At 42.9% G+C, this 22,218-nt stretch overlaps 1 protein-coding gene across 1 annotated transcript in view; it reads right to left on the bottom strand.

The window, feature by feature from the left end:
- Window positions 1-7,745: 7,745 nt before the first annotated feature.
- Window positions 7,746-22,218, bottom strand: part of Slc5a1 (solute carrier family 5 member 1) — a 74,452-nt gene continuing 59,979 nt past the window's right edge. Inside the window, exons 11-15 of the mRNA XM_057771199.1 lie at window positions 18,133-18,283; window positions 17,375-17,543; window positions 14,651-14,866; window positions 11,075-11,180; window positions 7,746-8,722 (exon numbers count right to left, since the gene is read on the bottom strand). Coding sequence (XP_057627182.1) covers window positions 8,499-8,722; window positions 11,075-11,180; window positions 14,651-14,866; window positions 17,375-17,543; window positions 18,133-18,283 — 866 coding nt within the window. The 3' untranslated portion in view covers window positions 7,746-8,498. The remainder of the gene's footprint in view (window positions 8,723-11,074; window positions 11,181-14,650; window positions 14,867-17,374; window positions 17,544-18,132; window positions 18,284-22,218) is intronic.

The raw sequence follows: 22,218 nt of genomic DNA, 5'->3' as shown, positions 1-22,218 counted from the left end.
TGGTGTCTTATTGCTCTAGCTAGGATCTCAATAACTATATTGAATAGATATGGAGAGAGAGGACAACCTTGTCTTGTTCTTGATTTCAGTGGAATTGCTGGGAGTTTCTCTCCATTTAGTTTGATGTTGGCTGTTGGCTTGCTGTATATTGCCTTAATTATGTTTAGGTATGTTCCTTGTATCCCTGCTCTCTCCAAGACTTTTATCATGAAGGGATGTTGTATTTTGTCTAAGGCTTTTTCAGCATCTAATGAGATGACAATGTGATTTTTTTCAGTTTGTGTTGTGGGAGCTGCGGGCTGCGTTCCTACCACCCAGCTCCCGGCTCCTGGCCGCCTGGCTAGCTTATGCCCCGAAATAACAACACACAAACTGTATTCTTTGGCTAATTCTCACGTATTAATTCAGCCCATTTCTAATAATCTGTGTAGTACCCCAAGGTGCGCTTACCGGGAAGATTCTAGCCTACGTCCATCCTGGGTTGGAGCTTCATTGCGTCTGTCTGAAAAGGAGCTGCCCTGCATCTGAGCTCACTTCCTCTTCCTCCTAGCATTCTATTCTGTTTACTCCACCCACCTAAAGGCTGACAATCAAATGGGCCAAGGCAGTTTCTTTATTAGCCAATGACCTTCCTCCATCAAGTTTGTTTATATGGTGGATTACATTGACCGATTTTTGTATGTTGAATCATCCCTACATCCCTGGGATGAAGCCTACTTAGTCATGGTGGGTGTTTTTCTGATGTGTTCTTGGATTCAGTTTGTCAGTATTTTATTGAGTATTTTTTGCATCAAAGTTCATGAGTGAGATTGGTCTCTAATTCTCTTTCTTAGTAATGTCTTTGAGTAGTTTGGTTATCAGGGTAAGTGTAGCCCCATAAAGACAGTTTGGTAATGTTCCTTCTGTTTCTATTGTGTGGAACATTTTGAGGAGTATTGGTATTATTCAGGTGAGCATTGTTTAATTTCCATATGTTTATGGGCTTTCTGAAATTAGTGTTGCTGTGAATTCTAATTTTAAGCCATGGATATCCAATAAGATTCATGGGGTTATTCCAGGTTTTTTTTTTTTTTTTTTTTTTTTTTTTTTTTTTTTTTTGTATCTGTTGAGGTTTGCTTTGTTACCTAATATGTGGTCAATTTTTGACTATATACCTGCTCCAGCAGAGGTCTCTGGCTTTGACATGATCCCATGGAGGTCACTGGCTTGGGCCTTCTCCCATAGAGGTTGCTGGTTTGGGCCAGTTTCAGCAGTGGTCGCTGACTCAGGCCTTGACTTCACCTCTTTTTATAGTATATTTTATCTCTGGCGTTGATTTTCCTAGCACATCTCAATTCATATGACCCACTTTTCTGTCATGCTGTCTACCTTTTCCATTTGATCCTTTAGCATTACTTTTTAGGAAAATGCTTGCCCTGATAGTTCTAATATCCTTGCGTCTGTGCTCTGGTGTTTGCTCACGATTCACAGATTTCTACCTTTCAGTATGGCTTCTGATTTTTGTTTAAAATGTAGATATGATGTGTCTAGTGCAAGAAACCTAGTACCAGCTTCTATGTGTGCTTACTTGTGCTCTGATGAGTTGTGGCTCCTCATATCCATCTGTCTGTCACTCCAAGTGGACAGAAGTTTGTCATGTGAACTAAATTCTCTAACCCATCTAAGAACAGCTGATTTGTTTGTTCAGACTTTGCTTTGTAGGCTCGCTCTCTCTCTCTCTGTCTCTCTCTCTCTCTCTCTCACACACACACACACGTGTTCAAATTTTACAATGATTTTTATTAAAATGTATCCTATAAATCCTTTTTCTGTAAATCAGCATGGAGAACCAGGTGTGGTGTGCATCTGTCATCCCAGCACCACAGAGGCAGATGTGGGAGGACTAAGAGTTTGAGGACAGCCTAGGACAGGGAGGCACACACACCCTGCATCAGTGCATGGACATCTTTAGTATAAGTACCTGTTTCTTGGTTTCTTTTGCTGTTACATATGGTTCCTTAGCTTGCTTGTTCTTTATTTCAAAGCCACAATTTTGCTATCACAGTAGCACAGTAATCTTTTTTTTTCTGTATAACTGCAACACTGGTAAAATGTTACTCTAATAATGTAGTTTTTGAATTTGGTAAGAATAAGCACACTATCTTATTTTAAGCTTGATATAAATCGGCAATGACCAATGAGCTAGAGCAACAAATGTTAGTGGAGAAAGAAAAAAGGACAAGTTACATCTTTTAAAATATTTTTGTTACTCTTGAGAACATTATATATATATGAAATATGATCATATGCCACACCTACTGTCTCTCCACATGCCCCCCAACAAGTTGTCCCCCTTCTAACTTCATATTCTTTTTTTATAACCCAGTAAGTCCAATCAGTGAGGCCCATATGGGTATGGCATTAAGTCATCCACTGAACCGCGAGAAACCTGCCAGTGGCCACACCCACAAAAAAGAGACAATGATTTCCTCTTTGAGCAGCCATAACCTGCCAGTTATAGTATATAGTAGCTCTTGAGTAGGGGGTGGGGCCTGGAGATCTTCTGTCCCATCTCTGTGACATTCTGGCTGGCTTGATCTTGTACAGGTCTTGTGCAGGTATCCACAACGGCTATGAGTTCAAGAGTGAAATAGTCACGTCAGGTCCAGAAGACTGCATTCCATAGCATTCCTCCTGTGCTCTGGGTCTTACATTCTTTCCATTTCCTCTTCTGGGGTGTTCCCTGGACCTTGAGAAGTGGGTGGGTGATAAAGATGGCCAAGTTAGGGCTGAGCACTCAGTCTTTGATTCACAACATTTTGACCGGTTGTGAGTCTCTGTATTGTCCACTGTCCATTGAAAAAGGAAGCTTCTCGACAAAGGTTGTGAACAGCCCAGTTCTATTACTATAAACATAATTGATTCTATTGTTTCCACATCCTGAATTGACTTATCTCACTCAGCTCCTTATGTTCTCTTGGAGTTCATTCATGTCTTCTTTGACGTCTTTGAACGTATTTATAGTCATGTTCTTGGTTTTCTCTTCTAGTTTCATTTAAGTTGCTGTCATTGAGGGTTATACTAGGATTATTTTTGTACTTGTGTCTCTACCCATATAGAATTCAGTCATTGGTTAAGTGTTTTGTTATTGCAGTTGTTGATTTGCTTCACCTTCCTGCAGTGGAGGTGTTTGTGGTGTTCATAAGAGACTGGGTTATAATCATGTTGGGATATTTTCTTACTTTAGATTGGTGTTTAGGGAATCCTAATTCCCTGAGAGTTGATTGCTATCTGCAACAATAGTCACCACCCAGCAACTAACTATGAAAATAGAGTAGCAGTTGACTACAACACAGTCCCTGTTTAAGTACCAATTGTTTTAGGAAATAAAGAAACAGCATTAGTCCTACACAGTACTAATACGTTAGTTATGTGGGTATGAAAACAGATAAGAAAGAAATCTCACATAGGAAGTGGAGGAGGAGGGCATACATAGAAGGGGGAGTGGCTGAGCAGGGAGAAAGAATTTGGGAATGTGGGAATGGGGGAGTTTGGGTAAAGGTATACTGAAAAGAGGGGTAAAAATATAAACCCAGGTAACACAACAGTCTCAGCTCCTGGGAGCTGAGTCACAGAGATGTTGGTTAGCTTTAACTGGCAACTTGACCCAACTTAGGGTCACCTGGGGTGAGAGCCTCAATTAAAGAATTATCTAGATAAGGTTAGCCCCCTAGGCCCTCTGTAGGAATTTCTTTCTTTCCCTGAGTGTGGGTGTCTCCGTTTCATGGGCTGACCCTGACCTGCACACTGGTGAAGAAGGTTAGCTGAAAGCAAGCATGGGTGCATTTGTTTCTCACTGCTCTTGACTCTGGATGGGATGTAACTAGCTTGAGTTTCTGCCTTGACTTCCCTGAAATTGAGGACCATAACCTGGAGTTAGAAGCTGACTAAACCTTCTCCTTCCCCATTTGGAGAGTTGACCCAGAAGCAGAAGTGAAGCTAGAACATCCTATAAACCAGGGAGGCCTCTGTTCTTTGAGAGATGGAGAGAAGGGGGGTTACAGAGAAATGGGAGGAAAGGTGTGAGCAGCGGGGGACTGAGGAGACCTGCTACAGTGACCTTGGTATGGCATTAATCAGGAATAGTTCTAGAGGGAAATGAGAGCTGTGTGGAGTCAGGCTGATACCAGAGTCTCTGCTCACTCCATGGACTCCAAGGGCAACCATCTGTGTGGGGCTGAAATCTCACTGCACTCGCTGACCTCTGAGGATGCTCTGGCTGGGGGACCAAGTCTCCATGCATTCTTTAAACTGAGAGGGGGACCAGTGGAGGAATACAAAGTCACAGTGTGCTCCCTGACCTCAGAGGGCAACCATGAGTGAAGACTGAAGCTTTGACACATTTCCCTGGTCTTAGAGGTGACCATAGGTGGGGAGCTAAGACTTGGTTCACTCCCTAACCTCAAAGGATAACCTAAAAGATCTAAAGTCTTAAACACTTAAAAGTCTTAAAGTCTTAAATACAGGGACAACCTGTATTTCCAGTTTAATAGCTACATTTTTCATGAGTTGAGATATGGTTATGTTGCCTAGGCTATCTTGAACTCTTGGGCTCAAGTGTTCCTTCTATTTGGGCCTTTCTAGTACCTGAGAAAATAAGCTCACACCTCTGTGCCTGGTTTTGGCTACAATTTTTAATTGCTCAAGTGTGTGTGTGTGTGTCCCATATCTGAATACTAGCCACAATTAAGTTCACTTTCACTTTTTACCTGAAAATTTTCAAAGTTGTTATAGACAGAAGTTTCTGTCCTGCCTGGTCCTGCAGCCATTCAGACCCAAAGAGACACACAGAGGCCTACATTAATCATAAACTAGTTGGTCTATTGCTCAAGCTTTCTCATTAGCTAATTCTTACATCTTACATTAACCCATAATTCTTGTCTGTATTAGCAATATGGCTTAGTACCTTTTATCAGTGAGGCATTCTCATCTTGACTCTTCTGCATCTGGGTGATGACTACAGACTGAGCTTTTCCTCTTCCCAGAATTCTCCTTTTCTGGTCACTCTGCTTATACTTCTTGCCTGGCTCCTGGCCAATCAGCATTTTATTAAATCTTGAAAGTGGCAAATCTTTACAGAATACAAGACTTTTGTCCCACAGGACTCCTCTCCCCTTTTAAGATAAAAACTCTGAATCTAATCTCCTTTGTTTGGCTTTCTTCCTGACCATTATCTATAACAACTTATAACCAACACTCTAAACAAAGAAAAACATCCATAATCCATTTTTTGGGGAATGTGGGCACAGTTTTTCAAGCTACTTCCTGCTGATTTGGGGCACTGATAATCTCATGGGGACCTAAAGAAAATTTATGATTACGGTCAAGTGCTGACAAATATTCCGTGAGGCTTGATCATCTCAGCCAGCAGCAGTCTTGAGGCTTTTCTGGATGTAGAACTCAGACAAAACTACAGCAGAGGTCCTCTGAAATGTTGGATTGTCTGGGCCATCAGCTCTTCTAGGAGATTTTTTCATGGGATCTTCCTTGATCAAACCTGATTTTTTCTTAACCCAGAATGAATCCACAACCTCTCATTTCCTGTGGAAACAAAAGCAAAACCTCTTTTCCAAAGTAACATACCTTTTGACAAGTTTTGAAGTCCAGGTATTTTCAAAATATATATGTTGGATAAATCCAGCAGCATTTATAATTAAATATCTTTTAGCAGCTGTTTCTCTTTTCTCAGCTGTCAAACGATTCAAAGACAATACAATAACATACAGTATCCAGATTCTCTGTGTATTTTCCATCTTTATGTGGCTTTATTTTACTCTCTTTTATTTTTAAATTTTCGAGACAGGGTTTCTCTGTGTATCTTTGACTGTCCTGGAACTCACTCTGTACACCAGGCTGTCCTTGAACTCAAAGAAATCCACCTGCCTCCCAAGTGCTTGGATTAAAAGTGTGTGCCACCACACCCAACTATTGTCTGTTTTTATTTTTTTAAGAACCTTATCCTTTTCTCTCTCAAGCCTATATATATTTTTAAACACACTGTAAACCATTTAGAGGGTTGTTTTTGTCTAAATCTATCCTTACTGTATATCTCTTTTTTTGACTACATGAGTCTTTAATTTGCTAAGTGATTTGGCTAGGATTAAAGCTGTGGCTTTGACAGCTGGATCCACCCCATTTCTTAGCATTTTGAGAGTCTAGCTTCATGGTGGAGACACTGGCCAGAGTCAGGTTTATTGCCAAAACTCTACAGAGTTTCAAGGTCCCTGTCACCACCAAGCAGCATGCTTGTCAGCTATTCATAAACACCATTTAAGTGCTTAGTGGCAGAGCCTCTTAAAAGGGCTGTGAGGTTTGTTGTTTTTTTTTTTATGTTTACGTTTGTCTGTGTGAGGATATGGATTCCCTGGAGCTGGGATTTTAGGCAGTTGTGAGCAGCTGTGAGGTTTTTACAACTAATACTGAGTCAGAAAGCCTTTCTTAAATGCTACATGCTTGCCTCTTGCAAATAGAGCCCGCCCGGAGAAAATGCTGCTACTAAGAAGTCATGCTTAGCTCTGTTCTTTTGTGTCTAGAATTACTTCCCAAGCTCTCTCAGTTTTATGTGGGTATAGTTGTATATGTTGGTGATGCTGCTGCTCAGAAACTGCGACAATTAATTTAAAAAGCATTGCCTTTGAACTCTCACCAATTACAAAACCTTTTCTTGTCTTTTGGTTAGAACTGATTTAAGAGAATTGTAATTTGACAAATTGTGTGATAGTATTGACCTGTTAATTCTTTAGTTAAGATGTTAATGATTAGAAAATGATTAGAATTTGTGTAAGAAAAGTTTGACACTTTCACAGAAAAAAACACACAGCTCAGACAAAATAATTTATTACAATATATACAGTTAATAATTGGCAATGCCATGAACTGAAACCAAAACCATCGAGAGTTCACACCACCCTTTCCACTCACAAGCTTCAATCCTCCCCTTTCTCCTCTCAAGACTCACACCCTACCACCAAGCCCTCTGAGACAGAACTCTGCAGAATTCTGCACCATGCTGGCCCTGAGTAACTCCCCACTTTCCATCTTCTCAGTCTAGCGGAAGGGGAAGGAGACAAGGCCTCAAGCAAGTCTCTCCAGGTTTTCTTTCCTGTAACACAAACCATTCATTGACCCTGGGATCCAGATCTAAGTCCAAGACTTTACTCATCTCTTTTGTAGCTAGCTTAAAATTATACAAAAACATACTGATTTCCTAGCTGCAATGGGGTAATATTACAAAATAATTGAGATTTTGCAAGGATGACTTTAATTCATTAATTTTAAGTTAAGTGAAAATTGTTTTCCCATAGAAAACTAGCTCAACATCAACATTCTTCTTCCTGCTTAGCTCCAGACAGCCAAGCAGTGCCACCTAGAGACAAGGGCATCAGCCTTAGTCTTCTCAGTGGGTAATCACCAACCGGGACACCTTAAAAGGCAACCAATGTGGCCATGGGAACACATAGGAAAGAGGACCTTGGGCTAATTAGGTCAGTGATTCCTGGGAAGATGCACTGTGTCTGGATGGCATATGTCCCTGCAGGAGCATTTGCTCTGTCCTGTCACACAGTGTCAACTTCTAAGAACATATTTCATGTCAACATCAGCACCATGAGGCAGGGCGCCACAAGGAAATGCAGTGTTCTCCAGACTGGACATCAGAGGTATACTTTGTGCAGCCACAAAAATAATAAAAACAAATACAAACTAAGCAGCATCCATCAAAAATGTCATAAAATTCCTGGAGTCAGTATACATTCCTGAGCAGCTAAGACACTTCGTGCACGGCAAACACCAAGATGAGTAACAAACACAGAGACACGCATTGGGTATTTCCTAAAGGCCAGAAAATTCCTGGTGCTCAAGATTGTCTGCACCCCCAATTGGTGTGAGTCCCCGCAATGCAGATAAGTACTGTCCCCTTGAGACGACCACTTTAAGAAACAGATCCTAGGATAAGGTCTCTGTGCTCAGCTTCTGGGCATTCAACCAATTGTAAAAATGATTTTCTTTTTATTAGAAAAAAATCTAAGGTGTGAGTAATTGGGAAAAATATTTCTTAACAATGAAGGAAGAGGAAACAGGTTGGAAAATGGCAGAAACCAGACTACAACCCTTTTTTTAAAAAAAAATCTTATTGAAGAATTTATAAACAGTAATTACAAGCTGGATGTACTGAGGCAGAATAGCATGAGCCCACACAGGCTTCTGTGGCTAAGTCAGACTTTTCCTAGACCTGAGTCAATTTCTCTTCTTAAACTCTAGTAGAGGCAGATATGTGTGCCACACAGGCTTCAAATGCAAAAGTTTACAGCAATGTAATTATTTCCTTCTAGCAACTCAAAAATCACAATATACATATTTAATCCCAATGGGAAAAATTTACAATTTCCCCAAACAACCACAGAATGGTCTAAAGGGAAATACAAAGCCAGCCTTGCCAAGTCTATACCAGAAGGCAGGACTCAAGCAAAATAGGCATGGCAAAAGACAGCCACAGCCAACAGGATGATGCCATTGATGTTCACCACTGTCCTCCACAAAGGCTTCTCAGAAGTGTCTGTCATCTTCATCTTCAAGGCTTCCTCCTCTTCCTTAGTCAGCTTTGGTCCTTTCTCCTGGTCCAGTCCACAGAACAGGTCATATGCCTTCCTGAAACATCCTTTCTCCTTTTGGGGAACTTCTGTTTCTACAAAAAGACATCAAAAGATTATTGGATACAAAGTCTAAGGCAGTGGTTCTCAGCTTTCCTAATGATGTGACTCTTCAATACAGTTCCTCATGCTGTGATGACCCCCAACAATACAACTGTTTCTATTGCTACTTCATAACTGTAATTTTGCTATGAAATATAATGTAAATATCTGATATGCAGATGGTCTTAGACAGCCCCTGCGAAAGGGTTATTTGACCCCCAAAGGGGTCAAGACCCAAAGGTTGAGAACCACTGAGCTAAAGGGACTAGAAAGTTTCCTGGGAAGATACAATACCACAAAGCATTTACATTCTGTAGAAGAATCCTTCTCTTGTTTTCCAGAATGGAAATTGAATACAATTATGAGACAGGGTTGACTTGGACTCTGGCTTCTCATGGTCAACTAATCTGAGGTTTATCTCTTCCAGGACCAATAAAAATGGGCTCTGATTTAGGATAGTCAGGTACGATAATAGATTATGAGAGGGACATGCTAACAACGAGGTGGACAACTGACTTAGGGAGAATAAGGTAAACCCACTCTGAAATACAGGACCCGTATCCGTTTGCTACACCACTGGAAGGCAGGGAGGCTGGCCTGACCCAGAGGAGAGCTGCGGCACTTGCCTATTCTAAGGCCTCACAACAGACCCAGCCGGAGGGAAGGGCCACTCTGACTGGGTCCTGATGCACAGTCACGGCAGTCAGTACCCGCCGGGCTCACAGCACGCAGGTGCACATTAGTACTGCTTGACCAAGCCATGCGGTGGTGCCGACACCCAAGGTGGATGCCCGGCAAGGGAGCAGATTCCCAGCTCAGAGGTCAGTTATGGCACTGGAGACAGACAGGCGTAGTTTCAGATGCCAGCTCTGCCAGTGACCAACTGTGACATCCACCCTACTCTATTTTTTTTAAGGTGGTAGGGTAATTTGTTCTTTTCAAAAATTTTAGTCTGTGTGTTTCCATCATGTATCTTGATCCCATTCATTTTCCCATCCCTTTGCATCCACCCTCAACACCTGCACAAAATTTAAGAAAAAAAGAAAAATAAATTAAGTTTTAAAAGGGGGAAAATTAAAAAATCTCATCAGGGAAGCTGCAGTGTGACACCGTGCGTCATACCATGAACCCCTTTGTCCGTATAGCTTTACTGGAAGTGTTCATTGCACAGAGTCATTGATCCAGTTCGAGGCCTCTGGTTTCTACCTCCCAATCTAGGCTGAGCCTCGCTAGGGCTCCTCCTGGATACCCTGCTGTTGCCCTGTGTTGTGGAGATCCTGCGGCTTTGGGGTCTGCAGGTCAGGTCCTTTTCCCTGATCCCACTCTATGTGTTAGCACAGTGTTCAGAGACTACTGATTGGTACATCCTGGTTTTTATAAGCAGATTAATATGTTTTGCTTTTTTGGGGTGGGAAATGGAGCCTCAATACGTGGCCAGACTGGCCTCCTGACTCCTGGATTATGGGTATGTGCTACCATTCCTAGCTCACACACTTATTTTTGGAGCTTTAGTGGCCAAGTACATACGTGTCTCAGTACTCTGAAGTGAGGTGCCGAGGCCAAGTGGTCCCTAGGCACACGGTGAGCTCGACATCTAGTGGGTCTGCTGCTAGGAGTCTATGTGTCTGATGCCAGACTCGTAACTTTCTCTGCTTCCTCTGTGCTGTCTGCAGGACTAACCTTCCATTTCAGTACCAGATAAAGCTCACGGACCTGAGTACTTAACCTTCCCGTACTTCTACACACCATACACACGCATACACATGTGTGTTTCTCTTCCACATAGAAAAAGTTGCAACACTAAAGATGAAGACAGACTTAATTTAAAGACTAAGCCTGGGGCTGGAGTGGGGGAGCTCAGACACAGAACGCTCTCTTGCAATGTGCTAAGTCTTGATCCCCAGAACTGAAAAAAATCACAAAGTATAAGTCTATGGACACTAAGCATCATGTTAAGCATCAAGAGAGACTGGATTTTCGAACCTAAAGTGGAAAGACATAAGATGCCAAGAGTCTCTGGCCCACACTCTGGTGTCATCGGAAATGGACACTGCTTTGCATACATCTCTGTCTCAGATCAGAGGCTATACTAGAAATCCCTAATCCCCTACCCTGACTGTGCTCCACATCGAGAACAAATTATTCTTCATTCCCTGATTCACTGAGTTCTGCAAAATCTGAGGAGCGAGGCAGCTGAGAGGGTTTCCCAGTGTTGCCCATTTGGTGAGCTTCCTTCAGTGCGTATCTGCACCTGCTTCCACCACCCTTCCCTAGTCCCTGAGAAGAGATGTGAACATTGACGAAGGCATTTGCTAAAGACTTCAACAAGTGGCTTAGGAACAAACCTATCTCAATTGTATCCTTGGGGTCCTCCTGGAAGTCCTCATCTCCTGCGTCCAGGTCGATCCGTTCTTCCTTGCTGTTGCGAAGACTCCAACACAGACGGTACAGCTGTGGAGAAAGCAGAACAGATTACCAGAAAGATCGAACAGTGCCTTAGGCCAAGAACTTGGGGAAACAAGGTGGTGTGGGACAATTGTCTGTATTCTGTCAATTAAATTTTAAATGAATGCTGATTGGCCAGTAGCCAGGCAGGAAGTATAGACGGGACAACCAGACAGGAAGTAGAGGTGGGACAACCACACAGGAAGTAAAGGCAGGTAAGGAGAACAGGAGAATTCTGGGAAGAAGGAAGCCCATTCCTCTGCAGTCCTGGCCCAGCCACAGAAAAAACAAGATGTGACTGCCTCACTGAAAAAGGTACTGAGCCATTTGGCTAACACAGATAAGAATAATGGGCTAATATAAGTTATAAGAGTAAATAAGAAGCCTGAGCTAATGGGCCAATCAGTTATAACCTCTGTGTGATTTCTTTGGGACTTAACGACTGTAGAAACCAGGCAGGACAGAAACCTCGAACAACAGAAAAGTATGCATCAAAAAAGCAAACAAATATGGCCTTGCCATACCAAGAAATCATGGATCACTCTCCCATTGAAATCCCACATAATATATGTAGCATAATCTAGGGAGAGCCTAAGAGGCTGCCTCAACTCATCTCTAAAGGAGGCATCTGCATCACCTCCAGGGCTCAGGGAGAATCATAGGAGAGAAGGGAAAAGAATGGAGAAGACCAGATGGGGAGGATTGTGGGAGCAGCAACTGGACATGACTCCTCCTGCACTGGGGACCTCACTGCACCAGTGACCTGCACAAGATAGGGCTGTCACCATTTCCTCCTGCATGGGGAAGGCACTCAGGAGACCTCACCCCCATGCTGAGGGCCTATGGACAATTAAAGACTGCTGAAGAGGAAGTGCCATTTTCTCCAGTGGGGTAGCCATGACAAACTCCCGGGTTCTGGAGGACTCCCCGCTCACTCTCATGCAAGCAGTCATAATTAAAATCTGTGAGCCAAAGTAAGAGGGGGCTTGCTGGAAAGAAAAGTTTCAGGAGAGACATGGGATGAGATGATAATAGACGGTGTAAATGACCAAATTTAGCATGTTCATATATGAAAGTGTCAAAGAAATACAATAATATTAGTAGTAAAAAAAATTAAGAACAAAAATAAAGGGCAAAGTGAATTAAAAATACAATAAATTTAAACATGCTGGGCCAGTGAGATTGCTCCGTGAATAAAGGAGCGTGCAGTCAAGCATGAAGCCTCGAGTTCAATCCTGAGGATCTGCTGAATAGAAGAGGACAAGCACCTCAGAGTTATCCTCTGCAGATGCCCAAACATGCGTGATCACACATGCACAAAATACATAGACACAATGGAGCTTTTACATTTTTAAAATTAAAAATTAAATGAAAAGAGACTACCTGAAATATTTGTTGTGTGAATGAATTCACTTTTCTCAAATAATTAAATTTGTTCCTTTCATCACTGCTGCTAAGAAAGAAGACTAGAAGTCATTTATGCGAACAAGCATTGTAAGATCTTATTACTGAACACTGTCACACTATGGAAATAAGAACTACAAACTTGGCCCTGTCAACACAGGCTAGAGCAGGGGTGGGTTCTACTGATACAGTCTGGAATGTGAGGTAGGAATTTGCAAAATTCTGTGAGAACCAATGCCATATGTCTACCCCAGTCATGCCTTTTGCTGAATGCCTTGCTTTCTCTACTTTACAAGTGGTGTGGGAAGTCCTCCAGTATATGTGTTGCTTTTATTGTTTAATGAATAAAAAAGCTGCTTTGGCTTGTGATAGTGCAGAACAGAGCTAGACAGGAAAACTAAACTGAATGCTTGGAGAAAGTAGGTGGAGTCAGGAGAAGCCATGTAGCCAGTGGAGGAGACAGATGCGCCCTGGAGTAAACCACAAGCCTAGTGGTAGAATATAAAATCACAGTAATGGGTTAATTTAAGATATAAGAGCTAGCTAGGAATATGCTAGAGTCATTGGCCAAGTAGCGTTGCAATTAATATCATTTCAGTGTGATTATTTTGAGTCTAGGTGGCCGGGAATGAATGAGGAGTCTCCGCCAATACACAAGGAAGCTCAGAGCTAAAAATATTTGAAGCTTCAATGCTTCCAAAGAATGAGATACAGCAAAATGGTTGATACAATGTAAAGATCCCTACCACAGAGCTGGCAAAAGACAAGCTGTAGAATCTGCAGCTATAAATACAGATTCTGTTTTACATTAAGGCTGTCTCAGATCTTGATAATCTGTCAGGGAGGTTAAAGCTCTCTTAGGGATTCTACGAGTGCTTGTATTAGTGTGTGCTGGAGTAAAATGTTCATACAACCCTTTTTCTACAGATAAATGCTACATTGCGTTCCTTTTCTAGTTCTGTTCCCTTGATAACCTGGGAACAATAGAATGTTGTATTATTGGGTCACCAGACTATTTTTATTATAATACGATAGGCCCTTATTTATTATTCTTTGAATTGGTAAAACTATGAAATAACTTTAACCCAATGTCAACATATGCAGCTAAAGAAGTGTCTTATGACTTGTGAAGGCTTCAATTGGGTGGGCATTGATAGTATACTGTGGTGTGAATGTCTCCTCCAAGACAAATACTGGAATGTAATTGTCGGTGTGACAATATCAAGAGTGGGGTATTTTTTTAGATAATCTTTGGAAGGAAGTAATCCAATTACCTCTTAATACTGCTACCTTGGGAGAACCCTTCTGATTAAAAAAAAGAGATGAAGTTTGGCTTCTATTCATTCTCCCCCTCTCTCACAGCACCTTCTGTCATGACACCAACTACCACATTGTTATGTAACATGAAACCCCTCACCATACAAAACCTGTCAACTTTTGACTTTCCAACATCCATATGGTGAGAGAAATAAACTTCTATTACTTATAATGTTGTAAATGCCATTTTTAACATTAGAAATATTATTTATATAATTAATTATAATTATAAATATTGTTTATAATATTATTTATAATATACTTATTCTGTATCATTCAATTATAGCAGCATAAAACATACTGTTAAGGATATCCACTTTAGAAAAAATTCAAAACGTAAGCTATAGTTTAAGTTTCCCTGAGTGGATGATTTTTGTAATTAGGCATGTGTGTTGCAGGACTTCTGGACATTTGGCCAGGTATTTTCACATGAAATACAACTTCTTATTTTGGACAAGGACTTCTGATCTAGAGTATTATGCTGCCTGTCAAGTGACCTCACTTCCCTTTGTAGGCGTTACTCAGAAAGCTGAGTCTTCAGGAAAGCCCCAGGCTGAAGTCTGGGCTTTAAGGAATTGGACAAGACAGTGCTGATACAGCAAGCATCCCATGTTTCCCATCCTGAATCCTTCTACATGAAACCATCCACCAGCTGGAGCTATCTCAGCCCTGTAAAGTGTAAGCCGCTCAGTGGGATGCTGCAGCAAGGACTGTGGAACACGGGCAGGAAAGGTCTCGAATGGATGGATACTCACGTGCACATCTGGAATGGGCTTGGTGAGGAAGGAGATGGCCAAGATGACGATAAGAGTGATAGCAAAGAGGATGATGGCAAAGTACAAATAGTGCACCCCACAGATGATGGTGGGGCAGTTGCTAGGCTCCATGCAGCTCCCGGTTCCATAGGCAAACTCAGTAATCATACGGGAGATTCCAATCAAGAAGCCTAGAATCAGTCCCCAGAAGGCTCCCTGCAAAAGAAAACCCTGGGTTAATTGTGTTGAAACAAGAAAGCAACTAGTGTTCTCATTGTCCTATGTAGAGTAGCCAGAGAATAAACAGGAGAGAAGGCTCCTCCGGGCCATCCACAGCCAGGACACTGATATCAGATCTGGGTCAGAACTGTTAAGTAGCACTTTTCATGAGTCTGTCTATTGTTTCAATGACATGATATCCTGTATCATAAAACAAAAATTCAAAATATAGTGGATTCAAACATTTACTGGCCGGTATAAACTATTTAACAGTGCATATTAAATCAAAACCTTCCTCCTAACAGAAAGGCTAGTTTGAGGGTGAAGGGTGTAGTTCAGTGGTTGAGTGTCTGACTAGAAGTGCGAGGCCATGAACTCAATCCTCAGGACCACAAAAACAAGAGCAGCAATAATTTGAGCCTGCATACTTTCAGCTGATGTCCTCACAAGACTCCCAAGTCTTTCACATTCTGATTTAAGACAATCACTTGCAATTTAGCTTCTCTGAAGACATTTTTAAAAAACACTAAACTAAGTCTTTGAGGAATGAAGAAGAAAGGAACTTTTCCATAAAATATAAAGAGCATTTCCAGCAACCCACAGGTCCTTCCTGCATCACATCTGACCTCTCTACTCTGCCAGATGTCCCACCCCTTTCTCCAGGGTCTCACCTAGTGAGTCTCTCTGACTCATTCACGCCTTCCCCCCAACCCACTTGATCTATCCCAGGACCACACATCCAGGGCCACTGCCTAATCTTGCCTCCTCTGCCTGCATCCAAAGCAATCTCTGACTTCCACCAGGACTGACTCTACCTGATCACAGATTCCTTTTGAACAGCAGCCAACCCCTGCACCCAGCCAATAGCCAACATCCTTCCCCAGGATTCAGTTCAATGAGTCTCCTTGACCCTCCCCATTTATACACTTTACCCAACCTGCCAAATCTGTTCTTGACCCCATAGACACTGACTCAGCCTGGTTTTCACTGAAACCAATTTCTAGGCTTCTGCCAGATTCTACCTACCTGCTTTCAACCCATAGGCCCTTCCCACACCATATCCAACCTTTCCATGTGACCAGATCTACCCATGCATTCCAGTCTAGACCAGGAGGCACATCCTAGACCACCGCAGTCCCCTCTGTCCACCTGACTTCACTCAAGCCATTGCCTTCAGACCCAACCCACAGGTATATGCTCTCCTCTGTCCAACCTGCTCTGTCCACATCAGAACTAACTACAGAAGCCCATACACCAGATACCATTATAAAAATACAAACGATATAAAAGACTGAGCCAGTGTCTTCCATCATCCAACCACCATTCCTGTAGAAAGATTCACCAGTGAGATTCCCTCAGATGAGTCCCAGGATGCAGAATTGAAAAGAACAATCATAACTTCAGCAAAAAATTCAAGTTGAAAGAAGACACAAACAGTTCAACGAAATGAAGGAGAATATACACCTGCGCAGTGCTCAAGAAAACGCAAACATAAGGCTGATGGGAACGACAGAGACAATCGGGATGTGAGAACAGAATTCAGTGAGGAGACAGAAGCCCTGAGGACTGAAGATGAAACGTGGTGATGGAACTGAAAACCCAACACCTCAACTAGGAACCTCACAGGGAAGGCTCGCGAGTACAGCGAATCAAGCAGAAGACAGGATATCAGGACTCAAAGAGTAAGCAGAGGATCTAGGCCAAATAAGCAAGGACTATGAACCTGAAGAAGAAAACAACACAGGAAATGTGAGGCCATGAAAAAAACCTTCAGATTATAGCCCAGATGGGTAAGAACCCGAGCCAATGGCATAGAGCAGACAGCTTCAGTCAGATCCTGGAAGGAAAGCTCCCCTAAGGAAGAAAGGCACACCCATATGGACACAAGATGCACAGAGAACAGCAAATCAACAAGAGCAGAAAGAAGATCCCCACAGCATAGCAGCGTAAAACACTAAGTCATAGAACAAAGACGCAGTGTGGCCCTCATCTCTAACTCACAGCCTGTGCAGTACCACTTGACTTAACTTGTCAAAGAACAAGGGAGGGGACGCTGTCTGGTCACAGTCTGTCACCCCCCACCCAATATAAGACACCTCTGTTCTATTTATTCCTCCTTTGGTAACCAGGGCCTATACCTTTTCAAGTTAGTTCTCTGCAAGGCAATGTAAGCACAGCATTTCAGAGACCAAAATCAAAGAAAATAAAACTAAGTGCCTAAATGGTAAAAAGACCTGATGGAAAACACTATTAGTTGGGACCTTATAGCAGTAACTGGGGGGAGGGGTCAGAGAGAAAGTAGATCTGATACTAACTCCTGAGGGCTCATGCCAACTCTCGGGGGCCCTTGGGATTCCTTGAGGCGTATCCAGCCAAACTTCTAACTGCACATCACTTCTGTCTGAGATCTCTGGAAAACAATCTTTCTCATAGAGAATGTGCAAACCCCCATAAGCGACAGCAGCAGCACACGGGCTTTTGGGGAGCTGCTAGAACGATTCCTACCGGTTCATTGACTCTCTTGCAGAAAACAGCAAGCAGGAAGACAGCTGCGATGGGTGGCCCCAAGTAACTGGTGATGGACTGGATGTAGTCAAAGAGCTGTCCACTCTGAGCCGACTGCACGATAGGTACCCAGGCGATGCTGATGCCGATCAGCACAAGGATGAACAACCTGAAATCAGAGCCCACAGTAGCACATCAGTGTTCTGTATGAACAAATGTGTACCAATAATAAGTAAACATATGCACATACCTACATGTAGAGGTCACCAGCAAATATATATGCACGAGTACTATATAAATATATAACTCATGTTACTGTAGTGAAGCAAAATAAGCAAATTCATTCTGGAGGCTTCTTTCTTGCTCTGCTTACCTGAAAGTCATCTGTGTCTATGAATAACTAAAACTCATTTGACTTTCAGGGGCAGCTTGGCCCAGTGATCTAATGCAAGAAAATCTCACTTTAAAAAGAGTCAAAGTGTAGGTGCTCAACTGTTTCAATGTAAAATGAAATGCCAGGGCTGGGTCTAGCTCTGTGGTGCAGTACTCTCTCAGAATGTGAAAACCCTGACTTCAATCCTCCAGTAGCTCAGAAAATAAAAGAAAGTTCCCGTACATGGCAACTATAACCGGGCACAGAGATAACTCCGATTATACCAAGTACCTGCCAATCTTGCCTAACCGCACTATGGTGGGTGGAACTCTCTGTCACCTTCAGCTCCCCTGGTACATGGTAGAGAGGAGGAAGCTGCATTTACCTTCCTGCAATCATGAGCTCCTTCTCGGATGCTCCCTTTCGGATCTTGGTGTAGACGTCCATGGTAAAGAGGGTGCTGGCGCTGTTGAAGATGGAGGTCAAAGAGCTCATGAGGGAGGCCATCATGACTGACAACATCAGGCCTCGGAGTCCTGAAAGAGAACGGGGTTTTCAGTGACATTCATCACCCTGACTCTGTTTCTTTTTTTTTTTTTTTTTTTTTTTTTTTTGGTTTTTCGAGACAGGGTTTCTCTGTGGCTTTGGAGCCTGTCCTGGAACTAGCTCTGTAGACCAGGCTAGTCTCGAACTCACAGAGATTCACCTGCCTCTGCCTCCCAAGTGCTGGGATTAAAGGCGTGCACCACCACCGCCCGGCCTCTGACTCTGTTTCTTGTGCAGCAGTACCCAAGGTCTGTTTGCCTTTAGAAACCATGCCTGTGTCTCAAATTTCTCTCTCAGAAAGAAGAGAAGTTTCAAGAAATGGACTGTTAGCTTTACATTCTAAGACCACAGCAGGCAATGATTTAGAGACAAGAGAAACATCGGAGACTTTTCAACTAAATGGTGGCGGTGGTGGTGGTGAGTGTGGTGGTCATGGCAGTGGCGGGTTTCCACCCGAGGGGACTACCGTAAGGTCTCTCACCAAAGAGTCATGATACAGAAGAAGGATGTCTAAGCTGGACTGGAGAGAATGAAAAGACATCATGAATGGGAGCCTAGAGAAACTAACAACTCTCATCTGGCAAAGCTGTAGCATAGAGTGTGGTGGCTGCTCTTGGTTATCAGCTTGACTCACCTGGAATTAACTAAAACCCAAGCCACTGGGCACACCTGGGAGCGATTATTTTCTTTATTAAGTCATTTGAGGTGGAAAGACCCACTTTTAATCCTAATCTTTTGAGGTGGAAAAACCCACCTTAATCCAGATCTTTTGAGGTGGAAAGACTCACCTTTAATCCAGATCTTTTGAGGTGAAAGACCCACCTTTATTCTGGACCACACATTCTGATGGCAGCCTGCATAAAGGACTTGGAAGAAGGATTCTCTTGCTTTTTGTCTGCTTGACATCCCACTCACTGGTAAACCTACTTCTTAGGGATTCCGGCATATACTAAGACTAGCTGAGACACCTCAGCCTGCTAAGGTCTTAGAACTACTAGACTCTGGAACTTTCTGTTAGAAGATAGTGATAGTTGGACTAGCTGGACCACAACCTGTTAGGCACACTAATAAGTCACCTGGTGAAGGGAGTCTGTGACACAGACTGATGACCTACAGCAAGACATGTTTTGGGTATTTCTTGGTGGTAGTGGTTGTTTGCTTATTTATTTGTTTTTGGCTTTCTGAGACAGTTTCTCTGTAGCTTTGGAGCCTGTCCTGGAACTCACTCTGTAGGCCAGGCTGGCCTTGAACTAACAGAGAGCCACCTGTCTCTGCCTACTGAGTGCTTGGATTGAAGGTGTGCACAACCAATGCCCAGTTAAGATCTGTTTGAACTCTGCCCTCCCTGACCCAAAATTATGGTATAGAAGACTAAGTAAGGCAAGAAAGGCACCAGTAGGCGGGAAGGAAAGTGCATGATCGTTAGGAGACAAAAAGGGCAGGACTGATGTGGATTAGTTGGGGAACACTTGCTGGCTGAAAAGCTGAAGCTACAAAAGGAACCAAAAGAGGCAGCCTAAGAAGATATGGAAAGGCAAACAGGAAAGACTAACATGAACCCTAAGAGAAAGACTCGAGGAGACAACTGACCAATGCCATTAAAGGCAGTTGAGTGACGTAAGATGAGGGACAGGAATGTCTGGTGGTCTAACACAGGGGATTGAGTAGTCACAGAAGCCAGGTGACAGACACAGTGTTTTGCTGTTTTGCGCACATCTATTTGTTGGTCTCTATTCTACTCTAACACCACGTGCTAGGGTCTCATGTGCGCAGGGGTACAGGGCCCGTTTGGAGAAGTCACACCCTGTTCCTGCGGAGACCAGTGTGACTGACGCTCATGGGAACCTTAACTAATGAGCAGCCAAGTTCAGGTGAGTAGTTAAATATACTTCCCCTTTTATATGATTGGAATACAAATGCTCTGTGCATAAAGCTCTGGAGAGAAATTTAAAAAGAAATCTAGGCATGCTGGTGAGCCCCGGTAATCCAAGCACTAGGGAAGTTCAGACGAGAAGACTAACGCCAATTCAATTCAAGGCCAGCCTGGGCTACATAACGAGACTCGGCCTCAAGAGGAAACATGAATACATAAATACACGAATACACACACACACACACACACATACATGAACACACACACATACATGCATGAATACACACACATACATACATGAATACACACATATATACATGAATACACACACACACGAAAGAATGAAAGGCTGAGGTGGCTCAGCGGGTAAGGTATTGGTTACAGAAGCATGAGGACCTGAGTTCAGGCCCCCAGCATCTACATAAAGCCAGGAACTGTAGCTCATAGCTGTAACTCCAGAGCTGATGGGGAAGATGCAGATACTGGGGCTCCCTAGTCAGCCAGTTTAGAAAAAACTGAGAGCTCCAATTCAGAGAGATAAGCATGTTTTAAAACAAAACAAAACAAAAACTCCATGGCTTAAAGCTCATGGGATATCTTGGAAGACAGGGTAAGAAGATTATAAGACCCAAAGGACCAAAAAGTCTACTGTAAGACTGTGTCTCCTAGAAATGGCAGGGAAGTTTCATGTATAATACCCCAACAATATGGCTGCTTAAGCAATGCCTGAACAAGGCGACACCAATGTAGACATGCTAACATGGAAGGGGTCCCAACCATAGGCAAAGGACCACAGGCAACTAAGGGGCATTAGGAGTAGGAGAAATAGTCTTCCCCTTGGGATAAGCTCCTAATTAGTTATCTAATACCAAGTGGTCAGCTCTGAAATCATATACACACAAACACTAAATGGACTCCGTATGTGCGTGCGTGCGTGCATGCGCGTGTGTGTGTGCATGCGCACGTGTAAAATTTTATAAGACAGGAATTTGAGAGTGAAAGGGGAGCCATGGAAGGAGTTGGGGAAGGAAAGGGAAGGGGAAATGATGTGAATATATTCTAATAACAATAGTAATAAATGTAGCAGGAAAAGAGCTGTTACTATAAATGAGTGAAAATGCAGGCGATTGCAGATGTCAGTTAAAATGTTCTCTACAGATGTCTGCCTCCCTCTGACGTGCTTAACATTTCCATCACAGTGTGGATTTTTAAAACTGTGAGGAAAATAAGGTGCATGGGCCAGTGCAGTGGCTTTACACACACACACACTCTAAATACCAAGATGAGATCACTCAGCATCTGCGTTTCTGTGACTGACTCTCTCACTTCACACCCTGCTGCAGCATCCGTGTTCCCAGATGAACAGATCACCTTCTCGTGAGTCTGAATGTCACCCACTGCTTATGCAGAGCACATTTTTATCCATTTATAATTAAACACTAAGGTTGGTTCCCTGTCTTGGCAATTGTGCACAAGCCTAAAATGCACACTAGAATTCAGTTGTCTCTTCAACATAGTGGTTCCATTCCCTTTGGATATGAACCCTGTACAGAGAATGGTGAAATTTATGGTAGGTCTACTTTTCCCTTAGGTGCTTCTACCCTGTTTTCCAAAATGGCCATTGTAAGTTATAACCTCTTTGTTTAATTTTTTTTTTTTTTTTTTTTTTTGGTTTTTCAAGACAGGGTTTCTCTGTAGCTTTGGAGTCTGTCCTGGAACTCTCTTTTGTAGACCAGGCTGGCCTCGAACTCACAGAGACCCGCCTGCCTCTGCCTCCTGAGTTCTGGGATTAAAGGCGTGCGCCACCACCGCCCAGCTGTTTAAATATTTTAAAAGATTACCGAGACAGGCATGGAAAGGGAATTTCTCCCCCCACCCCAACAAGATTTCGTGTCCTTTCTTAGCCCGACTAATGGACAAGACCCAGGGTGATAGACTCCAACTAAACCCATGTTATGAAGACATAAATTAAACTCAGAAACACAGAAATGGGACTTTCTCCTTAGAACACAGCCCTGGCCTGGAAAAGCCTCTGTCCCAGAACGCACTCAA

The sequence above is a fragment of the Chionomys nivalis genome, chromosome 6, assembly GCF_950005125.1.
Source record: "Chionomys nivalis chromosome 6, mChiNiv1.1, whole genome shotgun sequence".
NCBI lineage: Eukaryota > Metazoa > Chordata > Mammalia > Rodentia > Cricetidae > Chionomys > Chionomys nivalis.
This window is presented reverse-complemented; position numbering and strand designations above follow the sequence as displayed.